Source organism: Vulpes lagopus, chromosome 23 (assembly GCF_018345385.1).
Source record: "Vulpes lagopus strain Blue_001 chromosome 23, ASM1834538v1, whole genome shotgun sequence".
NCBI classification, from domain to species: domain Eukaryota; kingdom Metazoa; phylum Chordata; class Mammalia; order Carnivora; family Canidae; genus Vulpes; species Vulpes lagopus.
The window spans coordinates 29,042,635-29,062,782 of NC_054846.1; the positions used below are offsets into that span (position 1 = coordinate 29,042,635).

The window sequence follows — 20,148 nt, forward strand, 5'->3', positions numbered from 1 at the left end:
AACATTTGTTGTCCCCTAAAGTAGAGGTTTCCAGGATCAAGTACATCAACTATAATCTCATCAAGTCGCTAAATTCCCATGCCTTTCCCTGATTACCAACACAACATGACCCCAACCATCATTTGATTCAGTCATATATTAGAAGTATCTGTTACAGAAAAATGTCACTGGACTGAATGGATCCTACATCTGACCAAGGCAGAGTACCAATAATACCAAGCCAAGTAGAAGAAAAACAAATATAAACTATGGACCTTGCATCTTACTATTCAACTTGGGCCAAAAAATGTGTCCTCTGGTTCAGAAAATATCCAAACCTGCTATAATTTATTTTTAAAAATTGTAATATATTATTCTTCAGCTATATATATACCAATACCTTTATAACTTACTGTTCCAGGGCTGGCAGCTATGTTCCTTAAATTGTAGGCTTCAGGTTAAGAGCCCTAATTAAAGAGTTAAAACAAGCTCAATCTTTGTTAACATCTCCATTTCAGCTCTCAAACAGAATGAACACCTGCTTTTGTCTTATGTTTCTAGGTTTTCTGTTGAAATCAGACAAAGTTAACACTATAAATGACTCCCCCAAATTATAGAACTTAGAATCATTCTTTCTCTGCTACATTAACAGCTATAAACCATCCTCCATACTGCATGTCTCAATTTTGCTGCTTCTTTCTAGCTATGACACAAGCCAACAGCCAGAATGAAGCTTGCTAATCATGGGGACATTTTCTTATTTGGCTTCTAAACTTACTCATTCAGTAATGCTTTGAGATGGAGCTGCAAGCTGCGTACTGCTGTGTGAACGTTATTCAGTTCTCTTGACTTCTGTTGAGTTTTGGATAAACGTTGGGGTACTGAGTGGTGCTGAGTTTCAAAGTACCGATAAAACTCATAGCTGCGCTTAAGCTCTTCCAAGCAGGCAGAATGAGCATGAGGTAGACCTTGAGTCACATCAGATAAAATACGATGAGGCAAAAGTGCTGGAGTAAGTAAGGGCCTGGGAGGTGAATTAGTTGTAGAAAGTAGTAGGGCTAACCGCCTGAAGAACTCCGAACTCTGTGCCACCCAGAGTTGAAATAAGACCTAAAAAGAAAAAGGGACTAGATCAATAAAAAAAACTGTCAAAATTCAAAACAAACTATAAATTTGTTTATCTTAACTTCTGGTTAAATTTCCCACTTTATCCTAAGTAATGAGTATAGCTGAGTTTGAACTAATCCTGAAGAGTAGCCAAGAATGTTAGATTGAATTATGTAGTCATAGCATGTGAGAACTTCTAATACAAATATAGCATGTAACACCAGTATGTATTTTAGAATAGTTCTATCCTAGAAAAGAAGTGTTGATAATGAGATACTTATTAAAAATGAATATTCCTTGATGAATTACTTAAAAATTTTACACAAAGTAGAAAAGAAGACAGTAGGAATAATGGACCTATGGGAGTCCAAAGAAATGAATCAGTGATGCATCCAAAATTTTGGATTCAAAATTATATACCATTTTGGTCCAGGGAATAGCTAAGAAATAACATAAAAATCAGCCCCAAGTGTTCATAACTCTGAATGTCTGGCACGAGAAACTGCAAAATCCACTCTTGAGAGATACACCCTGAATCAACAAAGGATTTCTCCAGATGTAGTCCTGTTCAAGATGTGGACAATATCCCACAAATAAACAAATACATGAGGAAGCAATCTAGTATGAGTAAGAGTGGACAACAAAAAGATAAATGAACACTTGGATAATTCAGATTTTAATGTTTCACAGCCGTGGATGTAGATATTACTTTGATTGCTTTAGTAAATGAACTTTAAGTTATACAATTAATGCATTTAATATAAACCTATTTTACTATTAACTTGCTTTTTTAACTGAGCAAAGTCAAATTTCTAAACTGCTAAAGACACACTATCTAGGAATTCTTGAATTTATATTAACAGCTTACCTCCCAAGTCTTCTTATTTAATAATTTTGTGACCGCAATGATTTTCTTTAGTCTTTTATTTGATCATTCAGCAAAATCTTGAGCACCTAGATATTGATAATGTTCTAGGTGTTGCTAATACGACAGAGTACAAACTGAAAAAAAATTCTTTTTTTAAAGATTTTAATTATTTATTCATGAGAGACACACACAGAGAGAGACAGAGACATAGGCAGAGGGAGAAGCAGGCTCCCTGCAGGGAGCCTGATGCAGGACTTGATCCCAGGACCCTGGGATCACGACCTGAGCCAAAGGCAGATGCTCAACCACTGAGCTATTCAGGTGCCCCCAAAATCCCGTTCTTGATGGAATTATATTCAGGTGGCAGGGGGAGCAAAAGATTCTAACAAGTAAAAGATAGTTTCTTGGCTGATGAGCTATGGGAAAAAACACAGCAAAGAAGGGGAATAATGAATGTGTGCATACATGGGGAGAGGGAAAGGGGTAGAGGCAGAAGGAGGGAAAGATGGGGTGGCCAAGAAGGTCTCTGAAAAAGTGTCATCTGAAGGAATTGAGCCATGGGACTATTAACAGGGAAGAGAGTTACAGGAAGCAGGAGGTTCAAGTGCCAAGTCCTGTAGTAGGAGTATACAGTATGTGGCATATCTGAAGAACAGTAAGGTCAGTATGGCTGGGTACAGTAAGTAAGGGAAGCATGGTAAGCAATGAAGTCCCTGAAATAACTGGCTTTTATTCTAAGAAAAATGGGGAGCCACTGAAGGGTTCTGAACAGTCAGAAGGTTACTACAATAATCTAGGTGAGAGTTAAAGGTAGCTTGTACGACAGTGGTTAGTGGCTAAGAGGAGAGCGATAGTGAGACTCTGGATATACCATAAAAATAGAACAAAGACAATCTCTTGACAGACTGTTTATGAGAGAAAAAGTGTTATCAAGGATGATGGAGTTTGGGCCACAGCAATGGAAAGAATTAAGTTGGCATAGCTTAAATCATTATTGAATCACTACCACATTCTCCAGTTAAACAAAACTAAGAAATATACATTTTTTCCCATTTGTTGTTTGGATAGGGAAGTGGCTCTGGATAACAGCATAACCACTGCTTATGGGCAAATAGGAAATTTTGATTTAAAGCATTTTCACAAAATGGGGATTTTTTTTTTTTAAAGCAGGAAAAATACTTTAAACTGATGAAAAACCTAGTTAAAATTTGAACAAAGAAAAAAGAGATAAGGATTCTATTATACTTAATATTCCATATACATCGCCTTGGGCACAACAAAGAGTAGTTTTTTTTTTTGTTCAAAGGTATACCACTTGGGATCCCTGGGTGGCGCAGCGGTTTGGCGCCTGCCTTTGGCCCAGGGCGCGATCCTGGAGACCCGGGATCGAATCCCACATCAGGCTCCTGGTGCATGGAGCCTGCTTCTCCCTCCGCCTGTGTCTCTGCCTCTCTCTCTCTCTCTGTGACTATCATAAATAAATAAAAAATTTAAAAAAAAATTTAAAAAAAAAAAAAAAGGTATACCACTTGCTAAGTTTTTCTGAGAGAAGATATGTGAACAATAAAATCTAAATCCAAAAGGCATTTTCTTTATAGACACATTAAAAATTACAAAGGGAAACAAAAGGCCCTGATTTATTTGTAAAACATCTTTCACTATATTTTTTAAAAAAGCTTTAATTAATGTTGTCCTTTAGGGAGAGAATTTTCCTTTAAAACTTGACTTACAAAATCTGTTTTTAAATTCTTTATCTGGGTACAATGACAACTATACAAGGTGGCAAAACATTGTTTTTGAACATTATACAGAGGTTTTCAGTAGTTTATAAACTCTGTGGACCTCAAGATAAAGCTTCTTGCAGAGACTGATATTCCTGGTAATAACGCAACACAATCATTGAGTTTGGTTATGGATTACTTACGTGTCAAGATAAAAGCAAAAGCCAAAGTAGTAAAGTTAGTCTAATTTGTAAAACAACTTAGGTGAACAAAAAGGATTTAGCCAACAACTAGCATTTTTTGCAGAAGTGGAATTACTGTTCAAAGCACATATGATTTTTAAGGCTCTTTATAGATCAAATTGCATCCTTTTTTTTTTTTTTTTAAAGATTTTGATTTATTTGAGAAAGACTGTGAGCATGAGAGGGCATAGTGGGGGAGGGAAATGCAGAAGCAGACTCCTCACAGAGCATGGAGCCTGACGCAGGGCTCAGACCCAGGACCCCGAGAACATGACTTGAGCAGAAGGCAGACACTTAACTGACTGAGCCACTCAAGTGTCCCTATGTTAAACTGCATTATGAACAACTTTAGGGAATCAAGGAAACCAATAAGAAAATTATTGCAGTAACCTAGGTAAGAAATGATGAGGGCTAGAATGAAGATGGCAGGAAGAGATATAATGGATGGGTTTAAACATTTTCAAGGTCAAACAGACACAAGAATCTATTGACAAACTGGATACAGGGATAAAAAGATAAGAAGGATGGTATCCAGGTTTCTAGCTTAATAAGTTGTGTGCTGCCATTTATTGAAATGGGATAGAAAGGGGATAAGAATAAATCAAGGCAAATTTCAAGTAATAGTAAAGGAAAAAATAAAACCAAAAGAATTAGAATATTTATGTGAATCTGAAAATTTTAAAGATACAGAGATCAATGCAGTCTCAAAACAAAATGGATCTTGGTATGTATGCTGTCAACTACACTTGCACTGGCTTTCATGGGTATCAAGTGAAGTTCTTAAGATTAGAAACAAAGAGTTATCTAAGTGGAGTTTGCTAAATACTGAGAAGGAATCTAAAGACACTGGGACTGACTATTTAAAACCACTACTAGAATCTTACCAAACACATGGTTTTTGTAACTTGCATTTATTTTGTTTTTTCCATCTTAAAATTTTTCTACTACTCATTTCAAAGAATGTACCATAAATCATCATTAATCTTATATTACTGAACTTTTGTTTCCAATATTTGTCGTTATAGGAATACCATGAACCTACCTAGAGTATATTTTGATTACTTAGATAAATCTTTAAGATTAAGATTACTGAAGAGTATGTATCTTTCTGAAGATTGATACTAACTGCTAAAGTGAACCAATTTATACTTTTATTAACTAGTGTGTTAGGTCTCTCTGATCTTCATAGATAACAAATATTATCAACTTAAGATCCTTGGCAAAATATCTACCTATTACTAATGAGATTTAAAGTTTTGTATTTATCGGCCATTTCTATTTGTTCCTTTGTGAAATCAGTTTATGCACCTGACATAACTGGTCTAGGCTTCACATACCATGGTACTCTTTATGTAGAAAGATTTGTATCTACCCTTGTTAAAAATCACTGCAATTTTTTAACTTAAAAGTTAATTTTTATATAGTCAAATAGATCATTTTATGCAGATTTTCCAAGGAAAGATTTTGATTTTCAGAATTCTTTACCCAAGTTTGTTAAAACAAATAGTCATAAAATCATTCATATTGGTTTCCTATTAACATAAAATCACTTATCTATAAACTCTGATTTAAGGCAAGAAATGCTTTTAATAAGAATTTTAGGTATTTTGATATCAAAATATAAGGATCACCTCATCCAATCTTCATGATGCTCTCAACTCTTAAAGACAGCTTCACAAACATCAAGAAGGCTATTATGATTATAGTATTTAGCCATTTACATTCATATAGCACAGGTACAATCTATCTTTTGGTCAGCCCTTCCGTTCCACAGACAGATTACCTTCAAAGCAGGCAGGCTAAAGCCATCTGTAAGATTATGGGCTTCCTCTTCTGAAATCTGCTCTTCACTAAGTCCCAGGCCCAGCTCCTTAAAAGGCACCACACAGATGTAGTTGGTTACATTGTCACTCTCAGAGTTCAGGGGGTAGGTTAAATTAGGTTAAGGCAATCAACAAAGCCTTTTCATTGAAAGTATAAAGGGTACAGTAAAACCATCAAAGATTACTAATCTTTATTCTGAACTGTGACTTGAGGTGATGAATGCCCATTAAAAAAACAAAACAAAACAAAAACAACTCAATCTCAAAATCTACTATATTAACATACTTCTGGTATCTTACAGGATACTTGTGAATAAAGTATCTTTACATCTATCTAAAGAATCAAAAGTTCAACTCTTTACAAGTGCTAAAGTGCTAACTTCCATTATTTCTGACCAGTACCTTTAGAAACTGTATCTTGTACTTTACTGTAATCATGGCTGAGGCCCTGACTATGCTACAGGAAACATCAGTTCCTTGCAGTGTGCATCCTTGCAGTGTGCACCCAGAACATCATTAGAACTAAGCCTGTTGTATTTAAGTTGTTCCACACAGACCACTGTTCTGTTTCTGCTTTCCTCTTCCTCATGGGCATCTATCAAATTTACTATGTGATTTTTTCCCCCTTCAAGAGATTTTGTTTTGTTGCTGTTTTTAATTTAAGGTTTTTGTGGGTGGTGGTGGTGGGGGATGGAACAGAGGGAAAGAGAAAATCTTAAGTAAGGCTCCAAGGCTCCATGCTGGGCTAGATGCTCCCGGCATGGAACCTGATAGGGCCTTGATCTCACAACCCTGAGATCATGACCTGAGCCGAAATCAAGAGTCAGATGCTTAGCTGACTGAGGCAACCCAGGTACCAGCCCCCCTTCAACAGTTTTTGTAAAGAATTATATCCATACAATTCCTGATACTGAACGATTTTTATATTTCTAGCATACTCCTATCTGGTCATATAATATTTTAATATAGTACTATAGTAAATCTATAAATATTCTATTTAAGTATTTTGTATCTCCATCTGTGAGATTGGTCTAATTTTTAATTCTTTGTAACTTGTGTTTTGGTACTGCAGTTATAGAATCTTCATAAATAAAATGATGTAGGGGAGGCTTCCTAACCTTTTCTCTAGTCTGAAATAGTTTTTTTTTTTTTTCCCCGGCAGGACATGAACTAGGATTTATTTTAGCAGAAGTGATGTCTGGGAGCCACACGGGTGGGCCCAGGAGCAGCCACGGCAGCAAAGGCCTGGAAGACAAGGCGCCTCTGCCCTCCCGGCCCACGGCCGCCCCAGGGAGAGAGCCAGAGGAAGCCCAGGCTGCCTCGGCACAATATGAAATAGTTTTTTAAAAAACTTTAAAACCATCTGGATCTGATAGTTAAAATTTCTTTTACCAATTTAGTTTTTGAACATGTAAATATATCTACAGGATTAAAAATTAATAAGGTATAAAAAATTCATAAGGCATTAAGAGGACAGTAAAAAGTGCCTTCTACCCTTGTCCCTTAGCCACCTCATTCCCCTGGCCAAAGGTAAAAGCAATCACTCTTACTAGTATTGCTCAAGACATCCTTGTGCATCTTTCAAGATATTATGTATACATGCATACATAAAAGCAAATCCAAATATATAAATGTGTATGTGGGGATATATATCATATACAATATATATGTATCTCCCACATAAAAGCTACACACACACACACACACACACACACACACACACAGTTATGCACAAATGGAAGCATAGCATAAATAATGCTCTGTACACTTCATTTTTTTCCCAACAACATAATTTGGGTATCATTCCATAGTAGTGCATCAAGAACTTTATCACTTTTTTACAGCTGCAAGTTTTCCATTGTCTTCCCTATCTATGGTTACACCTCTGTTCCCATTACTAACTTTGTATATTTCTACTCTTTGATCAGGCATCCAAGGGTTTATATTGGTCTTTTTAAAGGAATAATAGGTGGATTCTTTTTTATTTTAATTCTTTAAGGTTTCTTGTGTGGTAAATATGTTCTGGTCCCTGCCTACTCTGGATCTCATCTCATACCCCAACTCCCAACTTACTGTGCTCTCTAGTCAGGATGGCCTTCTTGCTATATTCAATCACACTAAAATAACTCCTGTCACAAGATCTTTATACTCACTGGTCCATCAAATTGGAACATGATCTTTCTCCTCATTCAAATCTCTTTTTAAATGTCAACTCCTAGTGAGGCCTTCCCCTACGATCCAATCAAAAGCAGTAACCCACCAATCACTCTCTATCCTACTCTGCTGGGGCTTTTTACTCTATAATAGATATGTGAAAATCTCATCTGTTCACTTTTTATTCATTATCTAATCCACTAATCCACTAGAAGGGGAGAGCCATGAGTACAAATATTTTGTCTTTCTTGTTCACTGCTAGGTTTCTATTATCTAGGAAAGTGACTGGCACAGGAAACACAAATTTGTAATCTTCATTAGGCTATCCCTTTTACTCCCTTACCCCTCACTAATCTGTTAAGAAACTTGAGGCAGGGATCATGTCTATTATGTGTACCACCATAAATCTAGTGACTGGCATATTGCTTGGCACTGAGTTTATTCTAAAAAAACATTTACTGAATGAGTAACTACTTGAAGTTCACATGCCACACTACCATATCTCTATCTCTTTTCATATCTTTGCTTCATTCTACTTGGAATGCAGACACTTATTATCCTCAAGGTCAACTCCTTAAAAGCATTCTCTGACCCTACTGACCAAGTATATGTCATGCTATGTTGGAAGGTACCCTCAGCACTTATACTGTATTATGAACACCAGCTTATCTATTAAGTATACTCAAGTCTTTAGAAGTAGGGCATATAAGTTTTTATGTCTTTGTAGCACAGAGCAGAGGTATTTAGGTAGCGGGGAATTGAATGGACAAATTCATGACTAAAATTAAAATGCTTTCAATTTCCAAAGTATTATAGTACTGTACAGTTAAAAAATATATAGAGAAGATTTTAAGTCATAAGTCCTACAGTCAAGACACAACTTCACCTCTTACCAGTTGTGTAACACCAAGCAAATCACACAAAATGGAGATTTTATTTAGTTTTTCTCCTAAAATGGAGATAAAAAGACCTAGCTGGAAAGGTATATATAAAGATATAATAAAGCACTCTGTAAACTTAACATTTACAGAGTTTACCCCAAATACTGAAGGTACAAGTAGTGTTTCTGCATTCCATTTACTCATAATTTAAATTATCTATGAATTTTAACTGAAATAAAGATCCTATATACCTTTATTTCCTGATAAACATAACTAATTTCCTGACTTAGTAAATTTAAGTGACAGACTTACTGTCATGCAGTCTCTGAGTGTTTATTATACACCAGACAATATCTAAGCACTTTACAGGCACTAAGTCATTTGATGTCAACAAAAAAGAGTCAGGAAGAGTATGCTGTTATTGCCATTTTTAAAATGAATACAGTGAGGTACAGAAAGTTAAGAAGCTTGCTTAGAGGTCAGCTAGGCAGTGACCAATACAGCCAAAATTTAAACTTAACCAATCTGACTTGAGAGATTCTGTTTTTATGAAAGGGGAAGGATTTCCTGTTACCAGTTTATTCCCATGTCATGACGCATATTTGCTGGGTCCAGTAACTTAAAAATGTCAGTCCTAGCAAGGCCAGATTCTCCTGACTTTATTCTTTAGACAAGTGAAGGGAGGGCCTTCAAGTTTTTTCCTTGTTGAAACTGAGCCACACAAGAACAGAAAAACTTTCTTCCTGTCTGTTATTGTTATTCCCTCTAGAATGCTTTTCCAGTTTTAAAATAGAAGTGATAATGGAAATTAGCTTTAAAACAGGCAATCTCAGTTTACACTCAACTTATACAGGATGCAACTATGCTATCTATATTCACAACTCTGGAAGCATATTTATTCTTACATATAGACAGAAAAGGATATTTTTTCAGCATATATAGGGTAGCTAGCCTTGCTGCTTGAAAGTTGGCTCTTACAGTTCTGTAGACAGCTTTCCGAAGACCGATGAGATGCTGACTGGGATGCTGTCCAGCTTTATTAAATGGGCAAGCAGCACTGACCCTGTCAAGCAAACTTGAAAAGTAAAATGTGATACAACTGTACAGGTGTCCTAATGTTTTTGTTTCCTCAATCCACAATTCTATTAAACTTAGAAAAAAAATCCTTTTTTGTGATTTTTATTAGAAAATGACTGTAAATATCCCAATTCAGGTCTCACAAATAGTCATTTCTCTGATACATGTATAGCCACCAAAAAAAAAGACAAATGAAAAATTAAAATCTCACAGAGTAAAGGCTTCTTCTGATATGAGAAAACAATAAATTTTAGTCAAAATATAGTAGAAATGTAGGAATACTTATGTAAGACATTGCAACTTTTTGATATAGACACTCTACTTGCTAAAATATACTAGAGTAGTACTACTTTATATTCAGTTTTCAAAACCTGTATCTACAGTAAGTATGAAAGCCTTAATTATAAAAACTTTTACATTCTTAATATGCATTTAATATGTTCATCAACCATATTTTTGGTCACTTGTACAGAACAATCAAATATTATATAGAAATACATTCTGTACATTCATAAAAGTAGGGTAAAATGACTTACCCACCTGCTGCCACTGGCACTTACCTACTCAAAATGAAGTAGGGGACGCAGAGAGATAACAGGACCAGTGGCCAACAGGGGAATGCAAGTAGAAAGGCAAAGGAAGGGTTACTAAGTAGTAGCAGAGCTACTCTCAAAGCTATTCAAGAAGATGCATTTTTATAGCACTTTCCAAAAGATAAAAGGGGAGTACCTATTTGCAACAATGATATATAATATCATTCTTTTATTAATGAGACAAAAAATAATTACATATTACATAGCTATCAGATAATAGTTTTTTCACCTAACCAGTAACCTTTCCTAGTATCAAAACAAAATATTGAAATTTATAAGTTTCTTATACTATAACCACAAATTTTCAAAACAAGATTATCTAACTCAAAACTCTTAAAATATTAAACCAAACTAAAATACATTCAGATATTAACAAAATGAGATAAAGAATGGTTAAATTCCTTGCTAGAGAGGACAAATCGAGGCAGAACAAAACACATGTTTTCAATATATGGTACTATTATTGAGTTTCATTTTACTAATAAATCAGTTGTAAAGATGACAATATTTCTAAAAGCGTTATGGTTCAAGATTCATTATCCTTCATAATTTTTTCTCAATCCATTATCCAGTTAGATGGAGATAAGTGAAACAATTTTTTCCAACATTTCTTTTGTCTGACTGCACGTCAACAGAGTTGTAATCTAGCGGTAAGTCCTGTCTAGCTGGCCTATTTTAGCTCTTTGTGCCAATTCTATACATAATTCTCTAATGTAAGTTGGAAAATGACAAAAAGCACAAAATCCCCTATACATGCCTAAACATTAACTGGACACCTAGCCACTCTGCTTAACCAATCTTCTCAATGAAATACTGTGCAAATCAAGAATGAAAAGGAGCTATTTTTAACTTTTAAAATCAAGATGCTCAAACAACTTAATATTTGCTATGCTCTACCAACAAACAGACTTTAACTACAATAGAAGGACAAAAATTAACAGAGAACTATTACATTTTGAATTAAGCAGAAAGGGAAATCACAAAATCTCCCTCATGGCTTGGCATTGTTTAAATACTGTTCTAGAACGCAACAGAGTGAAGAAGGAGATGACTACTGGAGATTCTTCTACTTCCCTGGGTCATGATTTTCCATAGACAGTTTTCCCGTCAGTACTGTTTAAGTGTTATTCTAGAGCATGGCAAAGTGAAGAACGAGTTGACTACCCACGGTTCTTCTGTGCTCCCTTTATGTGATTTTCCAGGTATTAGTAAAATTAAGAGTAATAATTATTCTTCACCATATACTTACTTTCTCCCACCTACATATTGCAAAGGTTATAGGAGTTAAATAAGTCATTATATAGTACAGTACAACTGTCATTTGCTAGTGGTTAGTAGGTAGCCTAGTGGACTGGAAACAAGCTCTAGAGTCAGGTGGAATAGATCTGAACATTTGCTCTCCCACATGTAATTGTATGCTTTTAGTTATATGTAAAATTACCTAACACAGTATTTGGAACATAAATAGTACTCAATAAATAAATATAACTACCCTTTTAATAAATACCCTATATACCTGGTAGCTTAATATTTAATTATGACTAGACTAGAATATTTAATTTAACTTTTAAATATTTAATTTAACCTGTGAGAAGGTGAAACATCATTATTTGTCTGATATTCTGAGAGTATTAGTGCCAAAATATCTGCTAACATTTACCTAAGGAATATTCTTAATGCATGTCAAAATTTTTCAGAATGAATTCAAGTCCAATACATCTATTGTTTAAACTGAGGAAAGAGAGCATCTGGCAGAGAGTAAAGGAAACAAAGATTTGTTGGGTAATTTTGCATGCTAGGTTCAATGTGAGGCACTCTCTCTACATTATCTCATAAAATAATCACATGATAACACAGAAATAATCATAATTCTCAAAGCTCTTTGGTTTCTCAAAGTAGATAAGCAGAATCATACTACATATTAAATCCAGTATATAATGTATTTATTCCTTCGCAGTTAATAGACTTTAGTAAGTGCCTAAGAGGAACCTACTTTTTAAAAAAATGCAACACAGAAATGAAAATAGGTAATAAAATTCTAATTTATGGAATAGAAAAATATTATTTTAAAAATAAAATGAAGAATGAACTCACAGTGTAAATCCTCTGGAAATGACTTCAGTTTCTTGAATGAGACGTAAAGCTTTTCTCACAAGGTTAGTAAAAGCTCGGCTATTTGTTGCTGTATCTTCTAAATGGACATGGTATTTTTTTAGAGTTACTTGTAGTTTGGCTGTCCTCCATAATCTCAAAGCTCTTATGATCAGAAAAATAAATAGAATCATTCCCCATACCAGCCAGGAAGATACAATCCACCAAGTGGGAAGCATAATGAGCAAACTAATGAAGGCAAACAACACTGAGACATCCCTACAACAAAGAAACCGAGAAAATGATATTCATCAGACCACAGAAAGATGTATTACTTTAATCAGTAATTTAGGTTTATTAAAATAGATAAAATGCTAGATTCTTTGTAAAGTAAAACTTAAAAAACTATGATATTTAAACAAGTAATGTGAAATAGTTTTAAAAAAATCTAGCAACTAAATAATGGTGCTTAGGTATTAAATTCTGAGCTAAGTTTAGGTAATAGATGTCTTCTGAAATGACTTTTTTTTTTTTTTAAAGATATGGACTCCTCTAACCTAAAAACAAAGTATTGAGTTTAAAATCCAACTTTAAAATTTAAAAGAAAAATAATTTTTACTAATTTTTAATATTAAAATACATTTTAATAAGTCATTATTTAATAAGTAATTATTATGAGTTCTTTTCCCAAATCAGACACTAATTACTTGCACAGAAACAAATATCTCAAGAAAATATAAGTATTTTTCCAATAGAAATAATATATACTTAAGTAACTGTTTCATTTAAGTCATCTAATTTTAAATAATCACTATCATAAATCTGGAATATACATACTTATTGCAGCCCATAATATGCACAAACTTTGTACTTTTACACTGCTTTATTTATTGATTGATTTTTAAAAGATTTTATGTATTTATTCATGAGAGACAGAGTGAGAGGCAGAGACACAGGCAGAGGGAGAAGCAGGCTCCATGCAGGGAGTCTGATGTGGGACTCGATTCCGCGACTCCAGGATCATACCCTGGGCCAAAGGCAGGCACTAAACTGCTGAGCTACCCAGGGATCCCCTACATTGCTTTAAATTAAGTAAAAATATATGAATTTTTTTTCTCTAGGTCAATTAGAAATCTACAGACTAAAATACATCTTTTAGGCAATGAAGACTTTGGTAAAAAGGTATACAAGAAAGAGGTAAATATAGGGAGATGTATCTGAGGATATCTAAAAAAACACTTAAAGATAGTTATAATAATCATAAAGAAAGTCAGTGTAAGAATGCTTCTTCTTCTTCTTTTTTTTAAAGAATGCTTCTTAATAAATATTTACCTGCCCTAATTTCTTTTGGAATCCTTTAACTTTCAGATGGTACTGATAATATCAAAGCAAAATCTCATCATATACTTTTATATATTAACAGCAAAATCTAAAAGTATTTACAGGCCTGAAGGTTGCTTAATCACATCATGGCTAAAGGAAACTTGAAAGTTAAAGCTGTAAAATTCTTAAAACCCTGGTTCCTTGTAGCAGCCCCTTGCATTCTTATATTTGTAAAGGATAAGATGCTTTACTTCATCATGATGCTGAGTGCTACAGATTTAGAAGACATACCTTGCTACCTGTTACAGTATGAAACATTTGTCAGCATGACAGGGAAATTCAGAACACTGAGGCCAATGTTATGTGACTGCCTGGATAACTTGAATAGTTCAAGCAATGATTTTGTTCATTTAATAAACCCATACTTTAATAGGAAGAAGACATGAACAGTTCTTTATATATAATTCCTTTTTGCTATTCTTTCTAAAATTATGGCCTGGGATTTCTGCATTAGACCCAAATACTTCAAGTAGTCAAAAAGTTGGTCTATTCTCTACAGCTTCTTGCCAACAAATCAAGAATTGACTGTTTACCTCATGTCCCGTCCTATTTTTGATATTTCTATAATGTGTTTATGATATAATCTATTAACTTTAAAGATATATGAAGAATTGGCTAGGACTACACGCACACATGTGTACAGGTATATGGGTAAGAGAGATTCTTGGGGCAATGTTATGCTTGTTTGTGGGTTATTAAACACAGAACTAATTATACTGAATTAAAATATGTAACAATAGGATTTTTTTCCAGCTTCACTTTAAATAGTATTTATTTTGGAAAGGTACTTAAAAAAAAGCCTCTTTGGTATCATTACATTAATTACTATGTTAAAATGTATGGAATGTTTATGTCTTCACAATAGAGAATATGATGATGGATTTCCTCTGCTAATACCATATACATAAGCAAAAGATAGATGATTTCTGGACAGTACCAAATATTAGGGGTTGCCAAGGAGCAAAGCGTTGGAAGGTGTCCATTTTCCTGTTGTTGAGGTTGCCCTGCAGACAGGATACTGGGATCAAGTAGCTCAATCAGTTCCACATCCTCTTGTAACAGGACTTCCTGTTGCAGGATGGTATGTAGTGAGTCGAGTCGGAATCCAATATCCTTGCCATTAAAAAACCGGAAGAGAGGCATTATTACATACATAATTTTGTATTAAAGGCTAAGCTCCTAATATGCTAACAAAATTTAGAGAATTTATTTTCAGTATAGCCTCCAAGAAGAAGATACAACAGTCCAATCAATCTATCTTTAGTATGATGTATGGGATTTTAGTTTCACTGTAAATGTGAAGTAAAGATTGAGATGGATGTTACTGAGCCACCAGATGTGAATTATAAACTTTTAATAAAAAACTGTGAAGTAACTATAGACTAATAAACCTGTCTAGTTAAGCCTAATTAATTAAATTGCTGGAACAGAGCATGGAAACTATAATCCTGTAACATAAGATGCTGTCCCTGGATATTGTAACAATATGGCCAATAAAGTAGGTCAGCAGGATCCAGACCTAAAAACAGACTTTGGATATTAAAAACACAACATTAAGGAATGTAATGCAAAACGACACTAACATGTGCATAGCACTTTATAGTTTACAAAATGCTTTCACATACACTAGCTCATTTATTCCTTCCTTCCTATTTTTCTCCTATTAAAAAAAATTATATATACCAGGAACCATACTTGACACCAAGGGCACAAAAAATGAGCATAACATACAAGTCTCTACTCTTAAAGAATTCACAATTTAATGAAGAGGACTAAAAAGTAAACAGTTACAACGTAATGAGCAAAGAGTGCAATAAGGTGTATGCTGGGGTATTATGAAAATGGCACAGAGGAACCAAAACTTTCAATGAAGTTGGAGAAAGGAAAAGAGGTGATGCCTGAGCTCAGTCTTAGCGCATGAACAAGAACTGACCAGATCAAAGAGTTGGAAGAGGGGGATGGGAAGAACAAAAGCCAAGTCATTCCTTTCAGTTTTACATGAATGTACATGGTAAAAAGGTGAAAGATGAAGGGTGCGTGGCTGGCTAGGGAGGAGGAGAATCCAACTCTTGATCTTAGGGTTACAAGTTTGAGCCATATGTTGAGTGTAGAGGTTACTTAAATAAATAGCTAAACATAAAAAAAAAAAAAGGTGAGAGGTAAAATCGCAATGTTACACAGGTGAACTTTCACAAAAACTCCATGGTGTACATTTCCATCCTCCTCTATGTTCTATAGAGGAGAAAACTGAAGCCCAAAGAGAATAAGTAACTTTCCAGAATTCTAATTTCAGATCCTGAATCTTTGGTAATCAGTTACAGTCCTCTAAATGGAGTCTGTTGCATGAAAAATACGAAGTTTTATTATGTATTAAATTTAGGAATAGAATGGTCCTATTATAAGATAAAAATAAAGAGATCTTTTAATGACAAGGCCTTTAGCTATTAAAGTAAAACTAGGGTTTGAAGGCAATGGATTTGCTCTTCTTAGCCAGTTAATCATTCCCACACAGGAGCCAACCTATCCTGCCTAAGTTGACCATAATGGGGACTTAATAAGAATGCAGTGATCCATATACCTAACTATGAGTGCACGTCCTCTCAATTGTGCATTATACATCACTTCTGGAGAAGGAGAAGAAAGAATTTTTTTTTTTTTTTTAGAAAGAATTTTTTTTAAAAGATTTTATTTATTTTTTGAGAGAGAGAGAGAGAGAGAGAGAGAATGGCAGGCAGAGGGAGAGGCAGGTTCCCTGCTGAGCAGGGTGCCCGATGCAGGGCTTGATCCCAAGACCTTTGGATCATGACCTGAGCTGAAGGCAGATGCTTAACCGAACTGAGCTATCCAGCGCCCTGAGAAGAATATTTTTAATTAATATTAGTCCTATTATGGTCATATTTATTGATTTTCTTTCTTTTTTTTTTTTTAAAGAAAACTCTCTGCCCAAAGTGGGGCTTGAACTCATAACCCCAAGATCAAGAGTCACATGATCTACTGACTGAGTCTGCCAAGCATCCCTTTATTGATTTTCAATTATCTAAAACAAGAACATCTTCTTGGAATGCTGGTCTTCCTGGTAGGACTTTTTTTTTTTACCATCTACTGACATACCCTGCATGCACCTGTGCAATATTTTTCTTTCATCTTTAAACCACTGCCTCTTCTCTCTTCTTTCTTTTTTCTCTTCCCTTCCCTTTCTTTTTTTTTTTTTTTTTGTAGTTATCACACAATGTTATATTAATTTCAGGTGTACAACACAGTGATTTGACAACTCTATACATTATGCTAAGCTCACCACAAGTGTAGCTAGCATCTGTCACCATACAACACTATTATAGTACCAGTGACTAAATTCCCTCTGTTGTGCCTTTCATCCCTGTGACTTATTCATTTTATAATTGGAGGCCTGAAGCTCCCACTCTCCTTCACTCATTTTGCCCATCCTTCTATCCCTCACCCCTCTGGCAACCATGCTTGTTTTCTGTACTTTTGGGTCTATTTCTGCTTTTTTGTTTGTTTTGGTTTTTAGATTCTACATATATGTAAAATCATACAGTATTTGTCTGACTTATTTTATTTAGTTTAATACCTAAGTCCATGCATATTGTTGCAAATGGCAAGAATTCATTCTTTCTTTTTTTAAGGCTGAGTAATATTCATTGAATATATCTACCATTCTTCTTTATCCATTCATCTATTGGATACTTAGGTTGATTCCCTATCTTGGCTATTGTAACTAATGCTCCAATAAACACTTTCTGAATCAGTGTTTTTATTTTCTTTGAGTAAATAGTCAAATAGTGGAATTACTAGATTACATGTGTATTTCTAATTTTTTGAGGAGCTTTCATAATGTTTTTCATGGTGGCTACACCAATTTACATTCTCACCAACATTACATGAGGGTTCCTTTTCCCCCACATCCTTGGAACATTTGTTATTTTTTGTCTTTTTGATACTAGCCATTCTGACAGGTGTAAGGTGATACCTCATTGTGGTACTGACTTGCATTTCCCTGATTAAGGATGCTGAGCATCTTTTCATGTGCCTCTTTTCTCTTCTTAGAATCATGATTCTAGGGTCACCTGGTGGCTTGGTCAGTTAAGTATCTGACTCTTGATTTTGACTCAGGTCATGATCTCAGGGTCATGAGACTGAGCCCAATATTGGGTCCCATGCTCAGTCAGCATGGAGTCTGCTTGGGATTCTCTCTCTACCTCCCCCTCTGTTCCTCTTTCAGCTCACTCTCACTCTCTCTCCAAAATAAATAAACCTTAAAAAAAATCATGATTCTAACATTAGGAACCAATTATTTGACCCTCCACCCCACTTTCATAAACAGAATAGCACAATTCACTTTATACCACTGTTGGAGAAGGGGTGGAAGGAGCATCACGGCAGCTTTTCAAGTAATCTTTGAAATAAATCTCCACACATTGGCCTTATTATTTGACTTGGATCCCCCCCACAGTGATATTAAAATATTAAGTATTAAAAATTAAATTTTTGCTATAAAAGCTTTAAATTGTACCTTTTATGAGACCTCTATGCACTTTATAAAGAAGCTTCACTAAAGAAAGGCTATAGCTCAGAGATAGGGGGAAAGCTATTAACATAAAAGGGAGCTTTCGCTCTTCATAGTTCCTTGTATAGATATGTTGCTTAATGAGGTACACATTTTCTTTAACATCATCCTTGGCATCAGACCTGTCTGCAAAAGTGGGTTGTTTCCTCAAAACTATTCTGCTCTGAGGCAGTACTAATAGCTCTAGGAATATGTGATTCTAGAATGTGACTCACTACCTAAAATCACCTAAACATACAAATAAACTTGAAAGTGACCAAGACACTCTAAATAACTAAAGCAGTGTTATCTAGTACTAGACTGCTTCTACAAAGGAAGAATTTGGACTATATTCTGATCATAAAATGAAATCAGATTAAATTAATAAATTTTTTCTTAAGGATAAATTATAAAATTGTATGTTACTCTTTAATTATAAAAATGAGAACTGCATTAAAGAGAGAGGCTGTTGCAATACTGCAATCAAAGTAGTGGGGAAATAGATACCTGTTATATTAAGAAACATCTCCCGGGTAGTCTGGGTGGCTCAGCGGGTTAGTACTGCCTTCATACCAGGGAATGATCCTGGAGACCTGGGATCGAGTCCCACATCAGTCTCCCTGCATGGAGGCTGCTTCTCCCTCTGCCTCTCTTTCTCTCTGTGTCTCTCATAAATAAATAAATAAAATCTTAAAAAAAAAAAAACCACCTCATAATAATCCTATTTGGACTCAGGTCCAATTCTCAAATAAATGAAGACCTTTAAAAGGTACTAATTCTGATTGACTAAATACTTGTATATCATCTGTATGATTGGGTGCTGTATGCTGTGGGGAGGTGTACCATGTGAACTTTGGCTCACCCTCAACAAGTATGAGTACCAAGACCTAGTTAGTACCTAGGTTTATATCCTGGTTCCACATCTTAATTCTCTGCTTCCGTTTCCTCATCTGCAAAATGAGCCTAAGAATAGTAGCTACTTCACAGGGTTGTTGTGAGAATTAAGTCAATATTCATAAAATATTAAGTGGTGCACAGTGAGCATTTATGTAGTCAGTACTATGTAAGTGTTGGCTGTTAATGTTGGTAGTACACATAAAATAATTAAAATACAATAAAGAAAAGCACCCACAATACAAAAACCTACAAAACATGGCATGGATAATTATTACTATATTTCTAAAGAAAATAAGGATCCAATAGGCTGAAGTTTGTAGGAAAAGCCTTGAGGAAGAGCTAGGACTACTTAGAAAAAGACTGCAATAAAAGAGGAAAAATGGAAAGAATTCTACCACAATATAATGGCACAAAAACAGACATACAGAATAATTATGGAATAAAAGAAAAAGAAGACTGGGTTGGCTGATGAAAACATGGTGGATAAGGCTGGAAAGGTAGTTCAGGGCCAAATTATGCAGACTTTTTCATGCTGAAGTGATGAACTAGACTCGATTTGATGGGTAACAGGATCTTTTAAGGATCTAAATGGAAAAATGGTATGAGAAGGTAACTCAAAAGATTTCTGCCTGTATAGAATGAAAGGGTATGAGAAGTCAGCTAAAGAAGAGAGAGATTTGTTTTTACCCCTAGAGATAGAGAAGGGAACTATTCATGCATCAATATATTTCAACGATCTTGTATATTTTTAAATATATTGTGCTGTTT

General features: G+C 34.8%; 1 protein-coding gene across 4 annotated transcripts in view; it reads right to left on the reverse strand.

Moving 5' to 3' along the window:
- Positions 1-20,148, reverse strand: part of VEZT (vezatin, adherens junctions transmembrane protein) — a 74,386-nt gene that overhangs the window by 21,091 nt on the left and 33,147 nt on the right. For 2 of the 4 annotated variants that reach the window (XM_041738323.1, XM_041738325.1), the window contains 5 exons: positions 14,857-15,032; positions 12,540-12,815; positions 9,701-9,838; positions 5,701-5,848; positions 758-1,089 (listed from right to left, as the gene is read on the reverse strand). In XM_041738323.1, coding sequence (XP_041594257.1) covers positions 758-1,089; positions 5,701-5,848; positions 9,701-9,838; positions 12,540-12,815; positions 14,857-15,032 — 1,070 coding nt within the window. Of the gene's footprint in view, positions 1-757; positions 1,090-5,700; positions 5,849-9,700; positions 9,851-12,539; positions 12,816-14,856; positions 15,033-20,148 lie in introns of all 4 variants that reach the window. The other 2 variants (XM_041738322.1, XM_041738324.1) reach the window with 1 other exon arrangement.